The 27,819-nt window shown below is 46.3% G+C and overlaps 1 protein-coding gene across 3 annotated transcripts in view; it reads left to right on the top strand.

The window, feature by feature from the left end:
• The window catches only part of LOC103528379 (synaptotagmin-like protein 4), a 39,081-nt gene continuing 11,262 nt past the window's right edge, over window positions 1–27,819 (top strand). The window contains exons 1-11 of one of the 3 annotated variants that reach the window (XM_030449409.1): window positions 1–4; window positions 9,267–9,272; window positions 13,076–13,116; window positions 15,415–15,566; window positions 20,172–20,265; window positions 21,700–21,793; window positions 21,967–22,060; window positions 22,675–23,772; window positions 25,051–25,149; window positions 27,072–27,163; window positions 27,634–27,735. In XM_030449409.1, the coding sequence (XP_030305269.1) occupies window positions 20,195–20,265; window positions 21,700–21,793; window positions 21,967–22,060; window positions 22,675–23,772; window positions 25,051–25,149; window positions 27,072–27,163; window positions 27,634–27,735 (1,650 nt within the window). In that variant the 5' untranslated portion in view covers window positions 1–4; window positions 9,267–9,272; window positions 13,076–13,116; window positions 15,415–15,566; window positions 20,172–20,194. Of the gene's footprint in view, window positions 5–796; window positions 843–9,266; window positions 9,273–12,545; window positions 13,117–15,414; window positions 15,567–20,171; window positions 20,266–21,699; window positions 21,794–21,966; window positions 22,061–22,674; window positions 23,773–25,050; window positions 25,150–27,071; window positions 27,164–27,633; window positions 27,736–27,819 lie in introns of those variants that run through there. The other 2 variants (XM_030449408.1, XM_030449410.1) reach the window with 2 other exon arrangements.

Genomic DNA, 27,819 nt, shown 5'->3' with positions numbered 1-27,819 from the left:
AGCTGTCTTCTGGCAGCTTTTTGAATGTCACAGCTAAAAATACAGAAGGCACCTTAGGCTTAGTGGGATTTGGGTTAAGAAAAAGGAGAGAAAGGAAAAAGCTCAGAAGTGTCCTCTCTCCTTTCTCAGGCTTTGTGCTCACCTGTAGTACCCAGCAGCAGGGCTGCCATGGGTTGTAAGCAAAGTGCCACCCGATGGCAAGGGGTGGCTTGTGATTGATACAGGGTGGTTTGTGAGGGCAAGGGGCCTCTCCCAGGCTCAGAAAACCTCCCAGCATTTTAACCTTCACAGTCCAAACCTCAGATGTGAATCTCAGCTTTAGAATTAAGTAAGAAAGAAAACCTTAGAACTGTTTTAGGTTACAGATCATAAAAGCTGAACTAGAGATCAGCAATTAAATCCCATTTGTTTCCACCTCTGCCTGCTCTGGGGTGGTTTTTGTGCCTTCTGCCCCTTGTTCTTATGGGGACATGAAAGGACCAAAAGTTGGGAAAAGCGGGGGAGCAGCTGCCTGCAGCCATCAAGTGCATTTCTTTCACTGTTTCTACAAGCAGTCCGGAAGTTCTCCGCATGTCACTGCGTTTCCTCACCTCCAATTCACGTTTCCATCTCTCTCAGAATAGGCCAAACCCAAAACCGCTCCCCCTCCCCTGCCCAATCCCAGCCGGGTTTTCCCGCGCTGCCACCACCAGGCCCCGCCCACGCACCATAACCACACCCCCAGCACCAATGACCACGCCCATCCGGATATTAGCCACGCCCACATAGGGATATAGTCCCGCCCCTCCTCTGTGATAGCCCCGCCCCCATAGCTCGGCCACGCCCCCCTTCGCCGAGGGCAGGTAAGGGCCACCCGGGGTTCTGCCGGTACCGGGATCTTCCCGGTGTCTGTGGCGTGGGAAGGGGGGGAAGGTTGTGTGTGGGTGAGCGCAACCCCTGGGTCGGTGCTTGGCGTGTCCCGGGCTAAGCTCCGGTACCGACCGGAACATACTGGGCGAGGGTCTGGCGGCGGAGATACCGCTCCCCGCAAGGCTGGCAGCAAAGTGCCCCCGGTACCCACGGTTCCGCGGACCGGTTCGGGGTCTCCCTACGACGCCGCGCTCCGCCGAAGCGGGAGGGAGCGCTGGGTTCCGCGGCGGGACGGGTAGCAGCGGGCAGGGCAGGCGGAGCCGGTGGCCGCGGCTCTCCCGGCCAGGAACGGGGCTGGAACAGCGGCCACGGCCCGGGGCAGGAGGGGGGGCAGTGCCCTCGGTACCGGCAGGCTGGGGCTGGGAACCAGGACCGTGCCCACCGGCTCAAGGCACCGCAGTGGGGAAGCCGGTCGGGGTTTGGGGCTGTCACCTGAATAAAGGTGTTTTGTCTGGAGTTGGTGAATGGTGTTATGAAGTCATGGAGAAGTCATGGAGTTTCTGGTCTCTATTAAAAATAAGTTTGTGAGGTGGCTGCTGGCTTGCAGAGGAGAGATACCAGACCAAAGGTGTTGCTGAGGAAATCTGACATAAAAAACTTTTGGAAAAGAAGGAAAATCCTACAATTTCTAGGGATATTTCTAATGCAAAAAGTGTGTTTTTTCGTTACTGCTTCCTCACTTTGTGTTGTAAGTTACTCATGAAAACCTGGAATATGAAGTGTCACTTCTCTGGGATTTCTCCTGCTGTTTTGTCTGTACTTCTATGGTCCTCCCCATCCTGCTTTTATTTACTTCCTTATTCATGCTTCATTGGTGTAAATAGCTGGCGTGGCAACAAGAGCATAAATTCATTAATTTCTGCTCCCTTTGCAGCCACCTCCAGTGTGATTGATGCAGCTGTGGTATCCCTTGGCCACTGCTATTTGGCCGATTACATCTGTCTTGGATTTCTTTGGCAGTGAAGAATTTTTAAATAAAATAGTTTGCAGTGGAGCTTCTCCTCCCCAGCCCCGTTACAGACTGTTCTGTGCCCTCTGCATCGCTGCCCCCAGTGTGTGCTCAGGATGGTGAAGATTTATTGTCCTAACACTGAAACTCGTGTGACAATGTTAGTAGGGGGGTTCACTTGGTTATGTGGGCTCCAACCATCTCCTTTATCCTCCCCTCCTCGCTCTTGTACCTTTGGCAGAACTTCTGAGAAGCTCCACGTGGGGACCCAAGTTTCTGCTTTCCTGCACAGTTCTATAACTGAAGTGGAAACTCGGGTGTTTTCTTTTTCCTCCTGAATTCATAAATCATCTCCTTTTAATGGGAAAGAGGCAGCCCTCGCCACAGCATGGCACAACAAAGACAAAGTGTTCATTGTCCAGCAAGCTCGCTTTGATTTCATTAAAATCAATATTGTTATCTACACTCCAGAGATGCAGGGGGATAGAAAGAATAATAAATGTTTGCCACACAGTTGAAAGGAGCACACAGCTGCTGAGGGGCTTTCACAGGGAGCAAAGCTGTTTGGAGAATGAAGTGCCTGACTCTTGAATCAAAATCAAGGCACCTTTTTTTTTCTGCAAGTGAAGTCTCATGGTACAGTTGTTCTTGGAGGGGAGAGAATGCGTGGGATTGGGAGAGCATCCACCCAGGCTCACCCATGTAGGATGTTGTATCCTGCTGGCAGCTACTCAGGGTGCCTGCTTGGGTAAGCTTGGCCCAAGTTATGTCCCACAGTTATGTCTGGGCAGAATGAAAGTTGCCACTGCTCAGACAAAAGCTGCAAGTCTGACTCAGTTTGAGCACCTAGAAATAGATCTACATTGTTCAGAATTCCCTGTGATCTGGTTATTCTTATTAAAAAAGTCTGTGTTCCCCACCTCCCTGTGAGATCTGATATTTGTGGAGCTGCACAGATGGAAGGAATACCTTGTTTGTCTATGGAAGGGGTACCAGATGATTATCTGAAACTGATTTTATTTTTAGTGATACAATTAAATCGGTGCAATCTGTGTTTGTTTTTTCACTTGAGTTTACCTAAACTTCGTTTTGAACTAAACAAAATGATGGGCCATGTCCACATGCAGATTTGTACTGGGTTAAGCACATCTGTTTATAACCATGCTTATATTTAACTAACCTACTGTAATTTTCACCTATTGGGTAAACCTTCATTGAGAACTGTTCCTTTGTGAGGAAATTAGTGTGACACCTGATTTACTTAGTTAAGTAGTTAATTTCCTTTTGGTTTTGGACTGCCCACCTTATGTCTGGGGGTGTTGGATGTCACCTTTCTGGTGATGTTCTTCCTACTGGGAAAGCTTGAATACAAGATCTTTCAGCTAACTGAGCATTGCAGGACACAGGCAGTGGAAGCAGGTGCTTTTTTTTTTTTCCTTACTGTAAGTAACAAATGCTGCCAGAGATGTCTCCTGTCCCACTGAAGTCACCCAGAGCACATACCTGGCTCCAGTGAGTGGATTAATGATTGTGTTTGCATTGGAAAGTTGTATTATTACCCAAGGAAATGAGGCCAGGTTATTAAAAATTCTCATGTGTGTGTTTGTTTTCTCATGGAACAAAGATTGTGACAGAAGGGGAAGTTTCAGCAATGGGCTTACCCTCTATGGTGTTGCCTTTCCCTGTCTCTCAGGGTGACAAGGTATCTGTAAATAACAGATTTATTTAAAATTATAGCATAGTGCATTTCTGTACTTGAACCAAGCTCAGCACAGACCAATCCAAGCCTTGTGCTTGGAAATTAGAAGAGAAAATTTGGGGGATCCCAGATCAGGCATGGACTTGAGCTTCATTTTTCTCCCCTTTCATAAAGCAGGGGCTGACCCCAGAGTCTTGGCATAGCCCCTCCTGTGTTTTGGCATCACACCAGAAATTGCCCATCAGGAGATTATTTCTTAGTAGGCTGTTTCCAAAACTTCCCATTTCCTGGAGGAAATTACACCTTCCCAATGCACCTTATTTTCAGTGATTATCAGATGCACCCCATTGTTTTGCAGTTACCTTCATTCTATTATGTAGTTCTTTCAGGATCATCCATGCGTGCCTGAGGCTTAAAAATAATTGTTGACCAGAAGGAAGGATCCCTCAGGATGCAAAGTTTCCTAAACAAGCAGCACTGTTTTCCCATGATTTTTAGCACAGTGCTGTGCCTCATGCCATCAAGCTTGGCAGGCATAGGACTACAAAGGAATCAGGCCCTATATGTTAAGAAAAAACTGAGGGGGTCTGGTATTTTTTTCCATCAACAAAGTGTCTTCTGAGGGCTCCTAACCTGCTCCAGAAGGCTGGGCAGGTGTTGAAAGCTCAGTTTTACTGGGGCATAACAGGCAAGGTCAGGAAAGCAATCTATGACATGTCACCAGTGGAAGCAAACATGGAAAAATTACTTTTGGAAGGCAGAAAGTTGAGGTCAGCAAATATTTTTTGGGGTCAAAAATAAAAGGCAGAAGTTCTCATGGGTGGTTGCTTTTTCCTTCATCTTCCAGTCCTGTAGTTCTTTGAACTCAACTAAAACTTACCTTCCATCTCCCTTTGTCATGTGGAAAATATCCAGGTTCTGAGGATGAGAGAGGGACAAATGGGATGTGATTGGTCTGAATGTGAAACCTTCACCTGCAGTGGTCTGCCTGTAAGCTTTTAATTTCTCACTTTTAGCTGTATTTATTTGTTGTTGCTTTTTCAAGTGTTAACAGCTGGGCAGGTGCTTCTAGGAGTGACTTTCATACCATGTGGCATACAAAAACACTTCCAGCAGGACAGCTGGGTTCTTTAGAGCTGATATAATGTTTACTTTGCTTCTTAAGCTTAGACACCAGGGTATTTTTCTGATGAAGATGTCAGTGCAGCAGAAATGCAGTAGAACTTGCATGAGGAGCTCTGATCTGTCACAGCTAAGCAGTGGAGGTGAAGGCTCACAAACGGGTGAACTAATTGCAAACTCTTTTAAAACTCCATTTTCTTGAGGATGTCAGTGCAGATTTTAGCACAAACCTCAGCCCAAACATCCCCTCTTGCAGCTGGGACAGGACCATCCTCATTCCATGCAGTATTAGTGGATTTCTTAGTGTCCCAGGTGGCTGTGGTTGTTTATTTGTGTGCTGGCAGTCTGCAGAATTACAATAAACCATATCCTGTAAGATCTGCAAATAGTCCCCACCTGTGAAATAAACAGAAGTATCAAATATTTAAACTATAGCATTGGATTATCTGTTTATTACCAGTAAAAGGCCTTATCTACCTTCAGGAGCCTGAGTCACACTTCTCTGATAGCTTGTTTGGGTTTTTTTTTGGCAGTGCTGGCTCTAGGAAATAATGGATAGGACTGCAAAACTCAGTCTTTTGTTTACCCTAGGTAGGATGATTCACTTAATTAGAAATGGATAAAAGGAAACAAATTGTAATGCAAATTCCACCCTTACACCCTCGTGCTAGAAGGAAATGTGTAGAGTTCAGTGTAGGTAATTACTCCTCTGGCAGTTACTTTGCCTCGGGTAGGAATGCATTAGGGAGGAAAATCTTTCTGCATCATTCTTTACAAAAGGAAGCTGAAGCCTCAGCAAAACCTCCTGTAATGCTGTGGGCCTCCTACCTTCGTTGGAAGCTGTGGTATTTCTGAGGCCAAGTGCAAATAAGCAGAGTTCACATGCTTCTAATGTGGTCAGTGGAGCATTTCCTCAATTATGCATTCCCCACATGCACTGGATAGGGGAGTTTACTAATTTTTTTTTAATTTTTTTTTTTTTTGGCTTAGCATTGTATTGTTTTCTAAAATATCTTCTCCTGGCTGCTCTCAAGGGGCTGGGCTGGAGACCTTCTTGTTCTGATAAATTCCTGCAATTCTTTTACACCTAAGAATGTCTCAGGGCCATTCTGCATCAGTGGATGTCCTTCACCAAGGCTGCCCCAGGGGGAGGAGGAGGGAAAAGATTTTAATAAAACAGCTGAGATTCAGCTGGGCATTACTGGAAAGTGTAATGTGAGACAGTGACTGAATCTGAGAGAAACCACCCAAGGCTGTGCTTCCAGTGAACCCAGCAGTGTTTATGTTCTGGGATGCACATTGGAGTGAAGAGCCATCGTTGGGGTCAGAACTGCTCTCTTCCAGCCTGCCCTTGGTGGTGGTTGGTAGGCATCAGCTACTCATCACTATGTCTGAGCCCTCACTGAATAGAGAAAAATCCATATAAAGTCTGTGATTAGTTAGGCTTGAGTAATTTTGGCATTTGGAGATGGCTGAGACCAACCCTGGTATGGCCAGAATTTGGCCTTGAGATTTCCTGTGGGATAGTAACAGATTCAGATGCAGAGTGCTCTGGGAGACCACAGTTGCTTGCTTTGTTTCAAGTTGTTCTTTATCTTATCAGCTGTCTCTCATCCCAAGGCCATTTCTCTATGACTTAGTTGCTTAGGAGTTTCTGGGGTAGGAACAGTAAACCTCTTTTCTCTCCTCTCACTAGGTCAGACAAAAATAGCATTGCAGACAGCACAGCCACAGCATTTTTTGTGGAACTGCTATGCAGAAAACAATTATATTAAATATGTGCTCTGTGCTCATAGCTCACAGCTGCTCTTGCTCTATAAAGAACTAGGCAGTTGTCCTGGTTTGGGCCAGGATAAAGAGTGACAGCAGTTCATAGCTGCAAGTGGCATAGTGCAAAATAAGAGAAAATGATGCACCTTGGAAGAGCTGTCAGGATGCTGGGGAGCTCCCCTGAGCTGTAGCTCACCAAAAGGCAGGTATTCTACACATTTATTTCATTTATTTCTCCCTCACAGAGAGGGAGAGAAGGGGGTTAGTGGTGTGACTGTGGCCACAGGCAGGGTATACCCAGATGGGGATGTCTGCTGTGTGCCACTTCAGCATGAAAACAGCAGTCAAGCTGCCACAGGTCTGTGACTCTCAATACACATCTGCTCCTTCTGCCAAGGCTTGTGACCATCAGAACAACCCAACCCACATGGACAGGAGGTTCTGTGCTGGTTTTCAGCCCACCCCTCCTAAAAAGAAAGATCATTCTAGAGCTTGCTTTTTTTTTTTCTTCTCTGCTGGTGAAAAACATCAGATGCCCCAGTATTATACTGGTGAGCATTTTCATGGCTGTCAGTGTTTTGCCTGTAAAATAGTGATGGCAACACCTCTGCACCTTTCATGGTACTGACAGCAGAAGAAGTCACATGGGAGGAAGAGTGGGCCTGGATGCTCCAGCACGAGACAGGGAGAGGCACAGAGCTGGTCATAGGCTCTGTACAGGTGTGGCAGTTTTGGCACTTTCTGGTACTGTTCATAACAGTCTGTACTGGGAACCCAGTATGACCATGGGTGCCAGGACCACATCCATCATTCTCAATACAATGCTGCTCTTGGCTTTGACCTGCCCTACAAGGGCTCTCTTGACTAATAAGGGTATTGGGAAGCATCCACACATTGTAAAGCAAAAGGAGGTTATTTCCTTATATTGTGACAGAGTGTCTGATAAAGAGGTATGGACAGAGGCTGGCAGCCTTTCCAGCTTGCTGCTGGTTTCATCTGGCTATGAACAGCCTGTTGAGATAAGGATTATCTGTTCTGGGTTTTGTTATGTTTTGGGTAGAGATGCTTTCATATCATTATTACATGGACCTATGTGCATCTCCAGGTCTCAGAGGGTCAGGTTGGTCTGGATTGTCCCCCACTGACCTAGGTGATGAAATTGGGATGTTAAATACCATCAACATTAGTGGATCCTGACCACCAAACTGGCAGGTTGAAGTTCCTAAATTCATCTCTTCCTCTGGCAGTGACTAGTCAATGTCTGCTTGCTCTGTGGTGCTTATTATTAATCTGTTCACATTCCAGTGCTGAGGAAGATGTGCAGCACTGGGGAGGAAGATTGCACACTGAGAAACCAGAGACAGGAGTTGCAGATGGCCCACAGATAATTTGTGTCTGGAGGCCTATGACAGCAAGAGCACTGAGCCAGTGCTGTGCCTCTGAGCAGTTTGTGCTCAGGTTAGTTATGAGGAGCATTAACATAGTCCTGTTTTGGAGCTGAGTTAAACCTCCCAGAAATAAAATGAAAAAACACAGCACAAAGAAGGTGGCAGCCTCTTCAGCAACTGCCTTTCCAAAAGGGGCTATGTTCCATACCTGCTAGGTTATGCAAGCATTTAATTTTCACCTGCTAAAACTATTTGAAGGAGAGTTGTTGGTTTTTTTTTAACCCAAACAACTCCCTGAACAACAGTCTAATTAAAAAAACCCAAACAAAAAAACTTGGAGAGGATCTATTAATTCAGGCACGAGGTCTGTAATGTACCTTCTGTCCTAAACAGCTCTTACTGCTGCAGAAGCCCTACATGGGATTGGTCAAACTATTTATTTTGGAAAGGACACCAGAGCTACACCTTCTTGAGCTTTCCCTTGAGGGTGCAGCTGTGTGCCCATGACCTGTGTGGCCAGGAGGCTTGGAGGGAGAGGGGGAAGGATGTGGGCACAGGGATCTTGGTTGGGTTTTGATCCCATGTCTGAGGACATGCAGCAAAGCCCCAAGGAAGGAGGATATGAAGATTGCCCAGGCTGGGAGCTGTCCCAGGGAGCTTTCACTTGCTGTGCCCCAAAGCAGGTTTGCTCCCTGCCAGATGATGTTGCCCTCTGCTGAAAAAGGTTGGTGTTTGTTTGCCCATTTGCTTATAGGGGTTGGATATTGGGGAATGCCTGTCTCATCCTTGCTTAATGCTTTGCTGAAGAGGGCAAGGGGCAGTTTTGCACAGGTCACAAATTTCCATGTCTAAGCTGGGGTAAATAAGAGTCTCTCTGGATCCACACTTTCCTCCTGGCCTTTCCCTGGGACTGCTCTTCTCCCTGAGTGGCACTGCTCTTTGCTGGTGCACGGTTCATGCAGCTGACCCAGGGAAGGCTGATTCCTGTTGTTAGCATCATCCTTGGCTTTTCTGCAGGTGAACAGAGCTCCCCCAGGGGTCTGCAGAGCCATCACCTGTGCCACAGGCTGGCATTGCCTGCCTCCCTCCTGGCTGCAGAGCTGCAGCTGATCATGGCTTTTGCCTCTCCTGGCACTGCAGAATCAGTCCTGTAGGTGAAGATACCAAGGGCTGAAGCTCTTGGGAGAAGTGGTTTTGCACCTCAACACTGCTAAGCAGTTCTGTAGTAAGCTAGATGGGGGGTAGGGGGAGAGCAAGGTGATGAGAGCTCCCTGAGAAATGAGGAATGAGCAAACAACAAATCTCCTCCTTCTGGAAAGAACCTGTGACCTAGGTCTGCAAAATTAGCAGCATGCAGTAGCTGAAGGTGGAATAATCTTTACTGGCTTTTTGAATAAAATGCTTGGGAATATCAAATGAAGGAAGCAAGTGGCAGGTCAAAACAAACCAAAGGCAGATACTTCAGAATTTAAAGCATTTTGAGACTTTGTGGGTATTGTGAATGCATAAATTTAATGTGAGTTCAGAAAGCAATCAGAAAAAAAATGTGTGAAATGCAAAAATATTGCTCCTGTTCTGTTGGAGGTTCTGCCCTGTGGCTTGTGGGAGGTTGGAGTGCAGGACACTTGCTGTGGTCTCACTAGTTATGTGCTGGCAGCCCCTGTTGAAGATAACTGAGTGCATTACAGGGACACTCAGTCTAGCTGTGTGGCCTTTCCTGTATTTAAAATGGGATATAAGGTGTATTCCTGTATTGCTGTTTTAATGGAACAGCCTCTGCCTGTGCTTGGGCTCTGGGTTTGATGAGCTGTACAGCTGTGTAGAGCATCGTCACGGATCTGCTCTGGTGAGTGAAGCATTTGCTTTGTCTCTGGGAGGTGGCCATGAGAAATCAAAAGCTATGAGGGTAAGAGATGCAGCCAGTTATGCCACAATTTGGGTCATGCTTCTGCTTGTCTCCACACCCAGCATTTGTCAACACTGCTGGGCGTGCGTGGCGATCTCTTGGTGATGTTCTCTCCCATGGGAAAACAGTTAAAAGGGAAGAAGTTTCCCTTGGACATCCAGTGTGCTCCTCTGCTCAGATTTATGATCTTTCCTGTAGCCTTGGTAGCCCAGTTTGCCCACCTGCTTGATCACACAAGCAGCAGGACCCAGCCAGGGCTGCTCCTCCTGCCCTGGGGCATCGTGGTGCTGCAGTGCCTGAGAGCAGCTGGAGTTTGGACCAGTCTGTGAGCAGATGCTGCTAATCCAGACACTGTTCCCACTGTTGCTCCATTCTTCCCTTTTTGCCAGAAGCAATCCTGACCTAGCAGGGATCTCCCAGGATCTGCCAGGCTTTTGTCTTGCCCTGTCCTGCCCTTTGTGGCTGTGGTGAGGCAAGGACACACAGAAAGGGGCCCCGTCTGTGTGAGACCCAGGGCTTGCTCTGCAGATCTGCTGATGTAGCTGCTGGTACTGCATCATCCCTGTAGGCTCTGAAGTGTTTTTACCAAGGGTTTGAGAGGGGAGAGGATGGTGTGTGGTGTCCCAGAGCAAGCCAGAGCTGTGTGGCTGCTGTAGGTGCCTCACTGGCAGCTTCAGGATTAAGCACTCTGGGGGAGTGGGGATGGTTAGGGACCTGCCTGATAATGTCACTTGATTTTTATCCTTCATCTCTTGTGCTTGCAGACCCAAATAAACAACACACTCCCTCTTATCTCTGTGCACCTGAGTGGTTAATGGTGGGGTTCTGTCTCAGGCCTCTGCAGCATGGTTCACCCATCAGAGGCTGCAGTGGCTCCAGTCGAAGCAGGGACAGCTCTGTGAACATACAGAGACCATTTCCCACCCTTGTTTACTCCTGCAGGCCTAAATCCAAAGCTTTGCATCTCCTGAGACTGCCAGCAAAACCTCCAGGTGGAGTGGTCTTCTGGACCAGCTTTCCCACAGGGAACACATTAAGTGTTTTAGTTTTTAACTATTTAAAATGAAAGGAGTTGGCTAGTTGGTCTCTGTTAACCTTTTCCTTCTAAGGTAACTTTTCCAGTAAGAGAAAACATTATCAGAGGAAAAAAAAAAAAAGTCTCTTTGTAAGGAAGCAGCTTTTCTTCTCTCCCTTATTGACTGCCATACTGATGAATAAATACGAGTGCTGAAAATATTTTCTGAAGTGCTTTCAGCCCACACATCGTGGGTTTGTTAAAAATAAAAGTTCTAGAGGAGCAAATACTGTGAAAACTGTTTCCCTGGATACTTTTAAAAAAAAATACAATCTGTCCCAGAAATTTCTGTAAATGTCTTTGTCAGAAGTAGGATTGGGCGTAAGAGCCAGAGAGTAGATGCTTGGAAGCATGGAAGTGCTGTGCCAAACTGGGTGACATGTGGCTTTAAACAGTAGAGATTCATCAGGACTTTTTATTACTGTTTCTGTTTTAACTATTTAAAGTGGTATCGATTGCTTCTCAGGTGATAAAGGCTATAATTGTAGTAAGCTGACTTCATCCATAATTGCCTCAAAGAAATAAAAATTATTAAGTTTTCTTCTCTCCAAAAATTGTATTCAAATAATTATACATTTTTTAGGATAATGCCTGTTCCTTTTGTGAGCCTTTTTATGTGGTGTTCTGTGGTGTTTCTTTGTAAACATTAAGGTGAGATGCCCGTTCCTCCTAACACCATTATGAAAAAGGCAAGCACTTGGTAATGTATCATCCATAAAATAAAGTGCATCTCTGAAACTATGTCAAATGAGCAAAGTTCAGCTGCAATAGTTGTGCTCAACTTTGGATATGCCAGTTGAAGGAAGGAAGAGACAGTCTAAAGGAGAGGGACAGAAATGATGAAGACCCCAGCTGGGAGGAACCTGAAGGAGAGGTGGATTAGGCAGAGAGTAGGGATGATACAAGCCTTGATGTTAAGGAAGGGGCCTGATGACCTTGAGATCACGTTTGCCATGAAAGCTGGGAGTAACTTTTAAAAGACAGTCATTTCTAATGACCTGACTCCCAAGGATGTGGCTTTGGGAGAAAAAGTCAGGGATGGTGAAACCCACAGACACCTCACGGGCTTGGAAACAGTAGAAAAAGCCCAACTCGTGAACTAGAAACTGCCTGACATGGACATGAGCAGAACTTCTGCTGCCCCAGAGGTGTGCTTTGTTGTCCTCAAGGTGGCCAGGAGAGAGGAAAAGGAATAAAGTAGCAAAGCAAGGCAGGATTTACTCTTCCTTCATGCCCTGCAGTCTCTGGGCATTTTTGGTGTCTGCTGAAAGGCTCAGTGATCTGCACCTCTACTCTCTGAACATCAAATATCAGTGCACATGTACTGGAAAAGGAGCAGCCTCTGGTATTTTACAGCATAACACAGAGCAATACCACTTGCAGGCTGCTGTTCAGTCCTTTTCTGATCACTTTACAAAGGTTGGCTGCTTATTCTCCATCCCATGAAGGGCAGGAAGAAGCAAGGAGAAGAAGGGAGGTAGAACTGGTAATTTGTGTGCATATTCTGCTGGTAGCATGCCGAGTCAGATGTTTACCTGTTAGCAGGGAAGTGACTGAAATAAAATATTGTCCTGGTTTGGTTAATACCACGTGGAGGACGGGGAGGAAAGTAGGGCAGCTTGTTTTGGAGCTTGTGCTGAAGAACAAATAAAAAACCCGAGTGTACACATTCGGGTGCCATATGCTGTGCTTATCATAGAAGGCATCTCCGTGTCCTTTCTTTGCAGGGACTCTTGACCTCCACACAGGCAGACGTCCCCGTTGGAGACAGCACATGCCAGGGGTGCTGGGGTTGCTGGTGGTGAGATGAACTTTTTTGAGGCAGCCAAGACAGGCAGGGAGCTCACTCCTTCCCGTGCTTCCCCCTTTGATTGACGTTGGCTTCCCGGGAGCTGCGGCTGTGCCTGAAGAAAAGCGAAGGAGCATAATTCTGCTGAATTTCCCTGGCAGCAGGCGAAGGCATGCAGTGCTGAGAAACGTGCCAGCAAAGAGCTTGGAAGTGCAAGTCCAGGTGCTAACACAACTTCCACCCAAGTCATGCTGTTCTGAAGTCCTTTTTCTCCAGCCACATCTTGCTTGGCACACCGGAACAAGCTGCTCCAGGGCTGCCCGTGGCACTGAGGCAGTCCAGGCTGGATTAGTTCCTGGCGTGTCATTGCTTCAGCTGTCTGGAGGACTGAGGAAGATTGCAGGGAAGATGTTGGACTTAAGCTTCCTGACTGAGGAGGAGTATGAGAAACTGATGAAGGTTCTGCAGAGGGATGCTGAGCTGAAGAAGAAGGATGGGGATCGCATCAGGTGAGAGAGCGTGCAATAGCTGCAGGACATGAGCTTCTCCTGGGAGGATTTTTTACTTCTTTTAGAGAGGAGAGAGAGTGTGTGTGTGTGTGTTTGTTGCTCAGATCCTGATGGATCTTTTCCTTGCACCTCCTGATCCCTGTGTGTGTCACAAGAGATGCAGGCTGCATTAGTGCTGTTCCCTCTTGCTCAGATCCTGATGGATCTTTTCCTTGTACCTCCTGCTTCCTCAGCCAAACTGCTGCCACTGCTGTCCTCTCTGCAGGATGGCAGGACTGGACTCTCCTTTTGAGTTAATCAGCAGCCCTTAGAGGCACACAGGGAAGTCATCCCTGGGGACAAAGATGTTGATTTCTTAGTGTCAGAAGTCTGAGCAGGACAGAAGCTGCTGCCTCATTTTCCTCACTCAGTTGCACGGAAATCCTATAGAGTGTTTTCAAATGAGACTACATCCCCATCTCTCTGCTTTGTGACCTTCCAGTGCTCTTTGAGGTGTGTGTGTAGGCAGCACCCACCGTGCAGGCAGAAAGGGGCAGTGAGAGGCTGCATGATCTGCCAAAGGTTTGTGGGGAGCCGTGGCAGAGCCAGGAATCACTCTCACTTCAGCTTCATCGCCCATCCTGAAGCTCAGGTCTAGCTGGTGGGGATTGCTTGTTGCTGCTGTCACTTTTTAAATGCCAGCCATTAGACCATCTGGGCTGACAGTAAGCACCAGGCTCAGGAAGCTGGCACCAAGCTCTCCACAGCAAAAGATGAGTTGTTCAGGGAGCAGGGGTGGCACTGTGCCACTTTACCCCTCTTAAGGATGCGAGTCTTCCACTTGCTGTTGAGCCAAAAAAACCCCAAAAGCATAAGCCCAGAGTAGGAGGGATGCTAAAGGGTAGCAGGGGGAGTGGGAAGCTCTGCAGCAGGACCCAGGAGCCTACGTGCCCCAGCCTCTGCTCAGCAGGGAGATGAGGAAGCAGAGCTGGTGAGGGCACACAAAAAGCTTGGGCTTGGGGTGTGTTTATCTGCATGCCATTGTATACGCCTTGAATTGAAATAAGCTTTCAGAAAGGTTTTCTTGTCTTTTTTTTTTTTTCTTCTTCTTTTTCTGAAATGCAGTAAAATTTCTACTCTGTGGTGGAGATTTGGGAAAAAGAGTGTTTGGATTATTTCAGATTTGTTTCACTTCTGTTTGGAAGCTGTTTCACAGAAGGCTTTCACTTGGGAGTGTGAATTGAGTTGGAGCCAAGTGCCCTTTCCTGTCCCTGTGGCTGTGTCAGTCAGACCTTAGGTGCAAATGTGGACATGTTTGGTTCCAACACAACCTGCCTGCTGGGGAAAATTAAGTCAATGGCATCACACTGATCCAGTGTCAACAAGATTAAAATATCTTCCTACACCTCTTCTGGCCCAGCACCTTGAGACCCTCCCAGATGGGACCTGTGCAGCTCCCTCCCCCTCAGTCTGCTGCGCCCCCAGCACTGCTTGCAGAGACTCCAGCCCGGTTATCCTGTACCTGCTGCCTTCTGGCTTTTAGGCAGCTGAATGTGACCCTTCAGGGCTCCATGATTTTCTGGGGGTTTCCTCCTTTCTTCCTGCTGAAAATAGGACTGAGATGGGAAGTTTCCTGCATTGTGGTGGGGCAGTGCCAGGTGAAAGGCAGCTAATTCAGCCAGCCCTGGTGTAAAAACAAAATGACCAGGAGGAGGGTTAAAAGTACAGGCTAGCAGAGTGCCAAAAACCAGCCCTGGGTGTGCCCGAGGTAGTTAGAGTAGGAGAAGCTGTGCTGGGGAAGGAGAGCTAACTCTTTGAGTGCCAAAATCTGCATGGCAGGAGCAGGGAGAGGGAGCAGTGTCCAGGGAGACATTGTGGGGCCAGGTTGTTCCCTGGACTAACATAATTTATTTCCATGGCTTGCATCAGATTTGATCAAGAGGCTTTGCCACTTGTGAAGAGTTTAATAGGGAAATAAAACAGAGAAGTACAGCATCTGCAAACAGCCCCAGACCTTCACAAACCCTCTGGGCTGTGAAGGAAATGGACAGGTCCCCTCTCCAGGTGACTCCAGCTTTGATTTGTAAAATTTGGAAGAGGTGAAGCCCTGTGCTTACAAGGTGCTATTCCCAGTTCAGATAAAGAGTAAGTCAGTTTTAATGCTGTTTAGCCCTTGTGATATCAGAGAATAATCTCTGGATCCTTCTTTGTACCAGCCAGGTGAATCGTATGGATGAATGGAAATGTTCCAAAGGTAGCTCAGGGGAAGTGGAAACTGTGGAGATCTTTTTGATGAATTATGTTCTCATTGCCTTTCAGGCGAATACAAGGCTCCATCAAGGATGAAAAGAAGAAGAAGTTTGTGACAGGTGAATGGTTTTCAGAAGTGAAGGCAAAAAGGTTTCAGGAAGACTTAGAGGGGCCAGATCTGCTTCGGGCATCGATTAGAAGGAAAAAGGGCAAACTAGAAAGTAAGTATGTCAGTTTGCATCTTAAGAAAATAAACTGATGGACCAGAAAAAAGTGGTCAAGTATGAGCAGCTCCATGTACTGGAAGCCTCTTGGGGACCAGGCTTTGTGTTGTGGTAAGGGGATTCTCAACTACGCTTTCAGTAATAGGAAAAGAATACCTGAATATCAAAATCAGGGTACAAATAGAAAATTATACTTTGTCAGCAGACCAAGGCAGATGTAGCTGTGTGCAGTAAATGCCTTTTCCCCACTACAGCTTCTTTTTACCAAAATGTCTGTCAGCAGTCACTAGTATAATTTCTTGTCATAGAAGCAAGAAGGGAAGGGGGTGATATAGGGCAGTTTCTGGCATCAAACTGATACGTGTGGGTCAAATGCTTCCCTTCAGCTCATGGAGTTTGACGAAAACAGCCAGAGGCTGCCCTCACAGGACTATGGGTTGCTGGGCTCAGTCACATCTCTGCAAAAGGAGAGGGTGCCTTTCTTCTCCTGAGAAATATTTACCTACATGACAGGGCCCATGTCTAGCTTTGTATGTGGGAATAATTCCAAGGCACAATGTGGTCCTGAATGGTCCCTGGGCTCCTGTGCCATACAAGGAGTATACCTGGGACCAGGTATTAATTCAAGTAGATGTACTGTGTGTTGTTGACATGCAGATGAGCTCTCATGGTGGTATGTAAAGCAGATCAAATCAAATTTGTCAGCTCAGGGCAGGGAACAGAAGAGATCAGCCCCGTGTGAAAGGATCAGGATTGTTCTTTGAATCCAAATGTAACCAGCCTGGAGCTGGCACTTTGTGCTGAGCATTTGTGCAAAGCAAAACTGGGGACAGACCAACCAACAGGGCAGCAGGACTGCAGCCCAGTCTCACACAACCTCCTGGATTATTTGTCACTCACAAAGCCTCAGACATGGCTGCTGAGTCCCTGGCCACTGCTGCTCTGGGAAGCCATGGCTCTGATAGACAGCTCTAAGCAAGGCCTGCCATGGTCCCTCATGTAAGGACCTTTTAATTGGCTCTGTTCTTCTGCAGTAAAGGCTACTGTGAGATAAAGATGTTACCTTCCATCTGTCCAAAACTCAAATATCTTCTCCAGCAGTTCAGAGCCCTCTTCCCTGGGCCTGGCTGCCCATTCAGCTGTTGGGTAGGAGCAGTATGGATCACTGCTCTGTTTGGTGGGCTCTGTTGGCCAGGATCTCTTTGTAACTTTAATTGCCTGGCTTTAGTGTACCCCTCTTAGTGCCACATTACTTACATGCATTCTCAAAGCTAAATGCTGGCTGGGGACTTCCCTAACCAAGAGCCTCATTTTCCTTTTGCTTTTTACTTATCCCTGACAGCTCTGGTCACTTAGCACAGATTCATGGGAGCCTCTGATGCAGAGCTAGCCCATCATATTTCATAGGAAGGTGCTTTTATCCTGTGTATTAAAGATTCATGATGTCATAGAATTTGCTATTTTATCATCTCTCCAGAATGCCAAAACATCTAAAACCTTTCCCAGCTTGGCAGAGTGCCTGGTCATTTCTGCAGAGCATGTTCTGCTTTTTAAGGATGTTCATTTGTGCTTGCACCCTCTTTGCATCAAGAATCAGACACTTCAACAGCCCTTCTGCTGCATCCCCACTCAGAAGAATATTCTGTCCCCTGCAGCCCAGCAATGAACTGAATTCATCTGCCTTTTGCCTTGCCAGAGGCATCAGCATCCTCAGCTTGCAGCCCATTTCAGTAGAGCAAAGTTTGGAGTAGTGTTTATTATAGATTGAACTTTTACTGCTGATGTGCACATATGAGATGTGGTCTCAGGTTATCACCTCAAATAATCATTCATATAGCAGTTATATGCAAGCTATGTCTTTGCATCCACCTTACTTGACTAATGCTGTTTTAGAAGGAAGATCTGAATGTTATTAAATTACCACAGTAACTATGTTTAGATTTAGCCCTCCTCATTACATTTTCAACTTTTTGTCTTCTTTTTCTTTCTCATTTTCTGTTCTCAGACTTATTTTGGTAAAGCATGGCTGTAACATGACTTTATTCCTTCCTCTTGCTTTTCCCACTGCTGTTTTACAGCACTGGTTGAGGATCAAGGTTCTGCAGCTAATATTTTCACCTTGCTGTTGCCTACTGTTTGCTCAGCCCCTGCAGTGGTTACTGTACAGATTTTCTTCTTTTGCACATGAAGGCAAACATCTCCCTCACTGACTTACCACCTGGGAAGATCAGAGCCATTTACCTTCTGGCAGTTTTCAAGGTGATGAAGGGGTGTGTGTTCATTTAGCCAAATCAGTGCAACATATTCATAACTCCAGGGCTGTTAATCCTGAATTAAGTCTTTCATGATGGTGTTAGGGAGTGAAATGAGAAAACTCCTGCATAGAAGAGCCCAGCTGAGATAATTGTTGGGATTCCCTTTGCCTGGTAAGTGGGATAAGGAGGGGTGCCTGCACAGGAAAATGCCCAGTGACTTTTTCTGGAGGAGGGTTTTGGCCTTCAGAAGGAAGGGCTGCATGGATCCCCAAGGATCTTTTCCCTTGGTGTTGATTATAATCTATTGATTGTAACAGAAAACACTAGTAACCAGTGGCTATATAAATCTGTAAAATAGAAAATTACCCTATATTAAAGTACAGCCTGCAGAGCAGCACGGATTAATAAATCTGATAACTTCTTGAGTTTGTGTACAATGGATGAGAGCTGAAAATCCTCTAAGAGAGAGAGCATTTCATCCACTTGCCATGGCCCGGCAACCCTGATGGCACTGTTAGCTGTGCTCTCTGCAAGTGCTGAGTGACTTGGGTTTGGAGTGATAAGAAATGAGTGAAGCAGCTGAAGTGTCAGGGCAGGAGTGGCTGTGTACAGACATAGATAAATACTTGTATGGGCAAGTTAAACTAGTCAGGCCACTACTAATTTCTGTTGAAATTTGCTTCTTATTTTGTCTTATCCTAAAGTTAGCAAAGGCATTTTGCTTCTCTTGATGGATTATAGTGTTCTCATAACCTATTTGTTTGTGGTTGGAGAAGCCAGGTATAGTTTCTCCAGCTATGAGCCAGTGGCTGAGTACAAGACAGAAAATAACCTTTATCCTGGCCCAAACCAGGACATTGAGCCATGTGAAAGGCAGTGGCTGGGATGGGAGGCAGTGACCTCTGCCAGCTAGGAGGGAGGATTGTCTCTCTCTGTCTGAGGGGAAAGTGTCAGTGAAAAGCTAAGGTGACAAAATGGCTTTGGAAGTGAGGTGAGAGGCAAATGGTCTTTGGTTGTCAAGGTCTTTTCAGCCATGATGGGCAGAGGGAAAACTCTGTTTGGTTCTACTTCCAAAGCTGGTGGCTTCTTCCTCCCCCAGGTCTGGGGCAAAAGAGGAGGATGTGGCTCACTGTGTCAATAAATGCTCCTCAATGTGTCACCCCGTGCCAGCATGTGACATGGCCTGCATGTGCCACCAGCTGTGCCACACCTTGAATCTCCCCAAATGATCTTCAGTGAAGCTTTCTGCACATCTGCCTTTATACTGGCAAAACCCAGTTCCTCTCTCACAAACGTGGCTCCTTTCTGCATAACCAGACAGGAGTGAGTCCCTGACCTGCTGCTGAAACCACAGGGCCACCCAGCTGCCACCATCTCATGCCTGTGCCAGAGGTGTGGTCCTCACACAGCTCCTGCTGTGGTTGTCTGCACCCCGGGGCCAGGCATTGGGACAGGGAGGAAGAGTTGGGATTCCAGGGGGATGGATAAAGGGAATGAAGCTCCATCACTGGGAATATCCTGGTTATCCTGGGTTGACTGTACTGGTGCTGGATGGCACCACATGGGCAGCACCACTGTGACTTTGATACCACAGGACTGATCTGCTCTGGGCCTTAGTGCCAACCAGATAACAAGCAGAACTGTATTATTTAATGTCATCTCTGAATCCTTTAGCCTCTGGTTTTATTGTATTGTGTAGTTAAATATATCCTAAAGAGATTTGGCAATTTTTTTAGCCAGTAGGTTGACTTTTTAAAATAGACCTATCTGTGAGTGAATAAAAATCTTGTTGACCAGACTATTTTTTCATCACTGTTTGAGAGTTTAATTTGTTTGGTTTTGCAGGAGCAAGGAAGCCTGTTTGCCAGCAAAACATCTAATGCAACTTTATACCTTGGCAGGCTGCTCTAAAGGTTATGGTCTTCTATTGTTTTTTTTTTTCCTCCAGGGTCTTTGAGAGCTTAGAAGACATAGCTGAGCCTTGTGCCAGTAAAAATAACAGGGATCTCCTCATTAACTCTGTTGGCCTCCTCTTTGTTTGCCAAGATCGGATGACTGTGAGTCAAAACAGGAAAAGGCTGATTTTAAGTCCTGGTATGGATTAACTGTATTGACAGCCATGGCCATGTCCTGTGAAGGTTTCCAGTGGTGGGAGTGCTCCTGGAGTGAATCCTGACTTGCTGTGGCCTCTCAGATCCATGGAGTCCATCATCCATCTCCTGTTAAATCCCCAGGGTTTGGGCTGGTGGGACACATTTAACAAGCCTTTTCTTTCCCCAGACAATACACCCTGATTGTTACAAGTTCAAATAAATGTCATTTCTGGATTGTCCCTGTTATATTACAGATGAGACTGACGAGCACATCCGGATGGGTCTGGAAAGCAAAGCTGCCCCAAGTCCTGCCTGCCCCCAGAACACTGCTGGGATAGGAGAGGAGAGGTAACTGCTGCTCCTCCTCCAATGCTCTGCCTGCTACTCTTCTTTCTAATGAAAACTGAACCCTACCCATTAAATCCTGGCCTTTAAGTGAGTGTATAAGTAATAGGTTATGAAGGATATTTTAAAAATCCTTGTTCCAGGAATTATCAGAATATCAATCCTCCCCTAATAACTAAGTGCTAATGTACTTATCCCAGAAAGCTCTTTTCCTGCATGATTTGATAAGGGGTCACTAAAATGGAAGCTGTTTCTAACGTCAGGATATTCTGGTTAGTTTTTCAAAGTAATTATGGTTTTGTTTGTTTAATTTTTGCCATGGAGCAAACAAAATGAACTGTTTGAGGAAACTGCTCATTTCCTGCTGGTGCCAACCACTATATACAGTGCTCAGCACTCTCCATCAAGGCTTGGTGGGATTTCACGTTGTGCTGACTGAGCAGAAACACCCACTAAAAGCAAGTTAGTGACCTCACCCAGTACTCGTGGGCTATAGGAGAAGCTATTAAAATACTCACTTACTGTTGCTCCCATCTCATTTGCAATTTTTTGTTAAGGAGGAGTCATTCTTCACAGTTAAATATTAAGTATGGGCCTTAACACTTCCAAACCCCTTGCAGCTCATCACTGGGTATTGCTTAATAAAGGATCCAGAGTCAACAAGCATAAGATGCTCTTGCTTTACCTGCACAGCAATGGTTTTCTGGGGGTTGATTAAATACTGAAAAGATTGCTTTGTTTTTCGCTTTCAATCCTAATCACAACACATTCTCATCTGAAATCACCAGCTTAACTGCTGTTCTCCATCTGGAGGCCAGCCACCAATGGACACTCCCAGAAATGGTTGAAACAGTTGAATAAACTGCCTGTGATATGTGTTTCTTCCATTTATTTACCAGCAAGATTGTAATTGACATATTCTAAGCATGAAGGTTTATATCCTATGCTATAATTTTTCCCTGTTGCTGTCATAATCATTCTTGTAGTTACTAAATCCTCCATCAATCTGGTTCTGCCTCTGACCCGAACTTGGTGGTGTGTCCTCTTCCTTCCTGGGCCATAGCATGGAAACACATTCCCCTCCTGCATGACTCTTGGGCTCTTCTGGCACTGCGTTTCCCCTACAGTTTTCTCCCATAAGGGGAAATTCTGAACAAACCCAGAAGGTGACACCATTGTTTTTATTGAGCAGGTTCTGTACCAGCTGCAGTGGGACACTTGTCCTTACTCCAAGTTCAGGCCATTTAACATGTTCCTCAGTCTTTCCAAGCAGTAAGAGAGAAAATAAATGAAGGCACCACCTCTGGGCAGCTTTATATTGGGCTGGGTCAGTAAATAAAAGTGGCAAAGTAGCTGGGAAGAACGGAGCAAATGTTGAAGGCTACCTCTTCATCACTTTGCCAGGCACATCACTACCATTTGTCTCCTGTCCCACAGATCCAGCACACCTGCTCTTGATGCCCCAGAGGAGCATGAAATCTTGCCAGAACCAAAGCAGAGACTTTTTGTCCCACTGTCTGCATCACACAAGGTACCACAGGCACAGCCTCTCCACTTTGTTTCCTTATTCCTTGGAACTTCATTCAGTCTGTATCTGCTGCTAGGAGCTCCACAGACTGCCTGCCCTGGTGTCTGTGCTCAAATAAAAGACATTTTAAAAGTCTTTCTAGTTTATATAACTGATAGTGTTTGTTTTCCATCTAGAGACCCAGTATACATGATGGTTCTTCCTCAGAGAGTGACACTGGAGCAAGTCCATTCGTGGCTGCAACAAACAGCTTGCATTTGTCTAGAAAAGGTAAGGATTTTGTTCAGTGAGCCATTGGTGGTTTTGTTAATCAACATGAAACAGCAAGAGACAGGATACTATTTTCTATGTGTACAAATAAAAAACAAAGAGTATTTCTTATCCTGACATGTAAGAATGGGCTGCCAATGTTTGTTTGAGTTATGCTTAAGGCAGCAGGAACCAAAAAAAGAATCCAATGGCTAAAACTTCTGGCTCTCAGTATTTTCTAATCTGAGTGCTTGGCTCACAACTCCTTAGCCCACAGATCCAAATTACCTTCTCTTTCCTGCCTCAAAGGCATAGTGTGGTTTTGGTACCTAGCATATAGCCAGTTGGAAAGCTGTCAAACTGAAAGCAAAGCTGCAAACAAATCCCCAGCTCATAGCAACAATTTAGTGGATTTTTTTCTGTGTCCTGCTGCAAAGAGAAGGGCTGAAGTTTTCAGGGCTTTCTTCAGATGGAGTGGGGCTTGCTAGAGCCTCAAAATGTGGAAGAATTATGAACATGTTCATGGTTTCTGGAAACTCCTCTGGCTTCTCTTTGAGAAGCTGCAGTCCAGACCTCCCAGGGATATAGGATGGGATTATGGTGGGACAGGCTATGAGCATTTGTTGTCATTGTAGGTCATGGAATATCTCCATTGTCCACCAAGCTTTCAGAGGATGCTGTGCCTCAACCCAGTGTGGCTGGAGGAGAAGCTATTGAAGGGACCACAGCAGGAGCAAAAACTCCACCTGAAGAAACTTACCCTCCCAGCAAGATACCAGTTAAGAGGAAACCAAGCAGAGCTTCCCCCAGATCTGAGCAGTCTGTGAAACACACGGGGCCAGCAGAGAACAACCTCACAAAGAAAGAGCTGCTGGCAAGCCCTAAATCCCTGGCTCAAGAAGGGGAGAGCAGCCAGTCTGGGAAGCAGAGTGCCAACTATACCATCTCATCAATGAGTAGCAAAGAGGAGGATATCGGCCTCGATCGTGAACACTTCCAGAACTTGAAGAACTTCTGGGAGAAAGGAGCAGACTCTGTGATGGTGGGAAATGTGCCAGAGGAGCCCAGGTGGGTGGAGGCAGACACTCAGCAGCTCAGGCTGTGCCGATCGCTCTCTGTGCAGTCTGGGCCAGGCCAGAGCAGTGATGAAAAACGTGGGGTCTCTGCCAAAACAAGAACCCCCTACAAAAGGACAATAACCTCTTCTAGTGAGGAAGAACCAAGCTATGCAACCACCACAAGGAAGGGCTTGGTTTCCAGCATTCCTAGATCCAAAAGCAAAAGCAGCCTGGTTCCAAGAACTAACTCTCTGGGTGAAAGTAATGGAAAGCTGCCATCCGCTGAGGAAGAGAAGGTGGCACAGTGCTGCTCCAAGAAATCCAGATTGCCTGTGCGAGCTCCTTCTGTCAAAATGGAGTCACCTCCTGAAGAAGTGTCTGGCAGCACATCTGAGCCAGGGACCCCCACAAACGAGTCTGTGGCTCTGGAACACCGCAAGCACACAGCCAAGTACCCGGCGAGCAGGGTGCAGATACTGATAGAGCCCGTGCTTACAGATGGTGAAAATGGTGATGAGGAAGAGGCAGGATCTGATCTGGGCACTCATGACAACATGGAAATAAATGGAGAGCTACCTGAGGAAAAAACGTGTGAGTCCTCGGACAAGGCAGCACCTGGGGAGCCAGCTGGAGAGAGAGGAGCTGTGCAGGGAATGGACTCGGCTGTTTACTCAGGTACTGAGGGCTGTAACTGCACCCTGTGAAATCCCAGTAGAGAGCCATTCCTAAGCCTGTTTTCTTCCCCAGCTCTTCTGCATCCTGCACATTCCCTTCATTTGTCTGTTTATCCTGTATTGCAATTTGTGCAGTGTTATCATGGGTGGGGTGTGTGTGGCAAACAGCTCTGGAAACAAATCTTGTGTAGCATGGTGGGGGTGTAAAAAAGGAGGCAGTGCAGGGTTCCCTCACCTTCCACCTTGATCCCAGCCCTCCTGCCTTTCCTCCAGGTACCTCCACCCTGTTTCTTTAGCACTACCTCCAACAGAGCACAGGGACTGTTTTATTTCACTCACTGGGAAGACTGTATTTTCTTCAAACATGGGGCTGGAGGAATTTTCGTGGTGGTAGAGGTTAAGTCCAACCTTAATAAAACATGAAGCAAAACGTTTAATAAACACACAGGCTGTTAGGTTGCCTTGGTATAGCAGCAGCTGGCTGTCAGTGTTTAAATGACATTTTGTGTCTTTGGTGAATCCACAAGTGATTTTGGATATTAAACTGCAACCAAAGTGGACTGAACGAGGAGTCTGATCTTTCTGGGTTGTGATACCCCATTCTCACCTGTGATGGTGTCAATAGTAACATCACTTTATCTGCTCCTTCCCTGGGTTCAATGGGCTCTTGTAGTGACTGTTACTATGGGCAAGAGTTGTTAACTGTAAGTGATTTTACATGTGGGCTCTGATTGTCCACAGCTCTGCTCTCTGCCAAGCAAAGGCCTAGGAGGAGAGAGCTTCTCCTTTTTCCAAATTTCCTGTCCTTCTGTGCCTGGGTAATACCTGTTTAAGAGGATTTTTCTATAGACTTTTAATAGGTTTTCCTGTTTAACTGTGTCATTTCTTGGCTTATTTCCTACCTCTGTAACATTACCGTGAAAATCCTGAATTGTGCTCCAGGTAAACATAAATATTTCTTTGATCATTCTTGTGTTTTTCAGGTATTTTGCCTTATTTTTACATTCATCCCAGGGGGACATTAGCACGTGGCTGTGTTGCAGTGGGACCTCTTTGCAAGTGCTGGCTTGGTTTAGGGCCTGGGTTAATCCTGTGTTTACACATCCCATCAGAGTGAGACATGAAAACACACTGATGGTTTGAAAGCAGCCCTGTGTAGTGTAACTGCAGAGAGCAAACAAGGCAGGAGAGGCACACACACACACACCATGCTTGTAGACACATTGCCCATTTGTGCTTATTTATTTACCATGCTGATTTGGCTTTTCATGTATTCCAGAGGAAGATGGGGAACATTCTCCTGCTGCTCAGGCACTGGCCCGAGCAAATAGCATTAATCTTGCAAAGAGCATGGTGAACATTTACACAACCACAGAGAGTGAGTAACATCTTTATTTCTCTTTTTGGTTTACATTCCCTGAAAGTAATATCTTATGCCTGAGTTCTGCATCCCTGGTCCTTCTGTATGTGTACCACACAAGGAAGATGACATATTGGTTTCATCATCTAATTAGAGAGCTTATGGTGCTTAAAATTAAATTCAGAGCCAGGAAATTGCAGCTAAATTGATGGTATGTTACTCAGTGTCTTCAGCAAAACACACAAGAGTTTCAAAGGGTTGGCAAGAAGCTTGTATCCATCTCTTCCCCCATGGAGTGCCATGGGAGCTGCATGGCAGCTGGTGGCTTCATCAGAGGTGCCCACCCTTGTGTCCAGCTGGGCATCTCACCTCAGCCAGAGCAGACACCCTTTGCTGGATTGATCTCCCCAGTGACCCCCTGGGACATGCTTTGTGGTGGCAGTGTCTCCCCAAGAAACTAAATAGGTTCTACTAAGGAGAAGGCAACCAAGAAAGTAGCAGCAAAGCTAAAGAAGCCCATGGCTGAGAAACCTGTGCCACCAAGAAGCCTAAGAAAGCAGCCAAGGAGGGAGGCCTGAAGAAAAGCAGCAGCAACCTCTGTGGCCAAGAAAGCCATTCCAAGTCCCCAGAAGCTGAAAACTGGCAGGCCCAAGAAGATGGCTAAAAGCTGGTATAAAGGCAAAGTGGCTTGGTATAAAGGACCAGGGCTGCCAGGATGAGAAGACTGAGAAGGCAATGCCTGAGGAAGGGTAAAGCTGCTTAGAGGAAACGCTTGAGCCCCTCTACGTAATCCCAGCCCTGGTTATGGGAGGCAGGAAGGTCCCCTTGAGGGCTGTTTTGGGGGCAGGCTAAGGTGTGGGACATGCTGCATCACCTGGTGACAGTGCCCACCCTGCCTCATCATATGGTGCATATGTGGCTCCAAGCATCAGGCCCCACGTGTGTTGCTGTTCAGTGGTGAAGCCTTCACACAGCCAGCCATGAGTTTAACCTCCCCTTACTGAAGTGTAGTTAGAGCCACAAACTTCATCCTCAGAAACCCTCCTTTACAGCATTGCACTTATTTGTTTGCAGTGTCACAGGTAGTCTGTGGGGTTGGCCAGATTTAGTGCTGGGCTCAGGTTTGGAAATAAAAGCAGTGAGTATCAGAGGAATGGTAAATAATATATAAAAGGTGAAGCTTATAAAAGGAACATGCCAAAAGAAGCTCTTGGGCATTTTGAGCAGTGAAGAATGTATCATCATGGCTAACATTCTAAGCACGTGTGCATATATGCATGCATGTTTATGCATATGTATATTCAAATAAATAAGCTATTCTAGGATGAAAATAGTCATTCTCAAGGGAGTTACTGAGTAAAGATAGAACAAAAATGTTTTATTTGAACACTTAAGCAGTCCAGTAAACATCTAAGTTGATACCAAGCTTTCTGACTTTCTTCACCTAGATATCCACCTCTTTGTCTACCAGTTACTTGAGAGTTGTATGCAATGGTCAAATTGTAGCTATAAGTATTTTACAGCTTTTTTGTAGAGGGCAGTGTGCCATAAGATGAAACTTTGAGCATGTTTGGTTTCTTTGATAAGGAGGCAGATCGAGATGGTTTTAGTCTAAATCTACACAGAGAAAGTGTTGCAAACAGGATACACATCATTAGGCTAATAATAAGTAAATTAAATAAGCCAGAAGAGGAAGTTTGCACACTCCCACACATTGACTGAAAACACACTGAAAACAGCTTTAAGATGTTAGGCAGCTGCTTTTGTCTTGGGGAGGGTCAGGTTCAATGGCAGACAACAGAGGTGTGGGGCAAATGGGTGGTTCTCTGGTGCCTCCCACAAACTTTTCCTCTTGTGCCCTTAAACAAAAATGTGATTTTCTTTTATTTTCCTGACTCCTGCAAGATACCTTGATGCCTTTTGTCTCTTTGCCCCTACAGCATACAGTAAACCTCATTTGATACCCCATCAGTTTCTTGAACCTGAAAGAATCAAAGAGCTGAGCCGATCCTCTCCTCTCCTGTTGTCTGAGGTAGGGCAGGTGCCAGAAATGGCTGGAATAATGATCCCAACATCCCCTGAATGGCAGTTGCTTTCATGACTATGTTTCTCCTGACCACCAGCACTACTTGCTCTAGAACATACCTTGAATATGTTCAAAATAAATGAGAAAACACAGAAGAAAAAAAGCAACCCCCCCTATATAACTCAGACCAACCCTTCTCTCCTGGAGGAGTTGTAGTGTTTCCCCTCTGTCTTGATGCTATTCCATGCCTTTCCCCAGAGCCCAGGCAGCTCTGTTTGGAGGCAGTAAATGATGACGTTTGCTGCTGGTCAGAGGGAATGCCTCTGGGGAGACTTCCCTGCTCCCTCCTCCACCCTCCCAACCTCACCGCTGCTTAACGGGGCTCAGCTGAGCTCTTGGTTTTTCTCTGTCGCTTCGGAAAAAAAACAAAACCCTGGTGCAGCAGAGCTGAAAGATGCTTCTTGTTTTCTGAGCAGACTGAATCAGACACAGCTTCAGAAATCAGCTTCCAGTTTCACAAGCACAAAAAGACTCCCAGCACTGGCAGCCACTCGTCTGACATGGCATCTGTCTCCTCGGTAGGTATTCACCACCCGCGCTGCGTTAATAGAGGGTTTGGCAGTCAGATGGGGTGAGGCTGCCTTTGGGCTAATGCTGCTGAG

The sequence above is a fragment of the Calypte anna genome, chromosome 4 (assembly GCF_003957555.1).
Source record: "Calypte anna isolate BGI_N300 chromosome 4, bCalAnn1_v1.p, whole genome shotgun sequence".
Lineage (NCBI taxonomy): Eukaryota > Metazoa > Chordata > Aves > Apodiformes > Trochilidae > Calypte > Calypte anna.
This window is presented reverse-complemented; position numbering and strand designations above follow the sequence as displayed.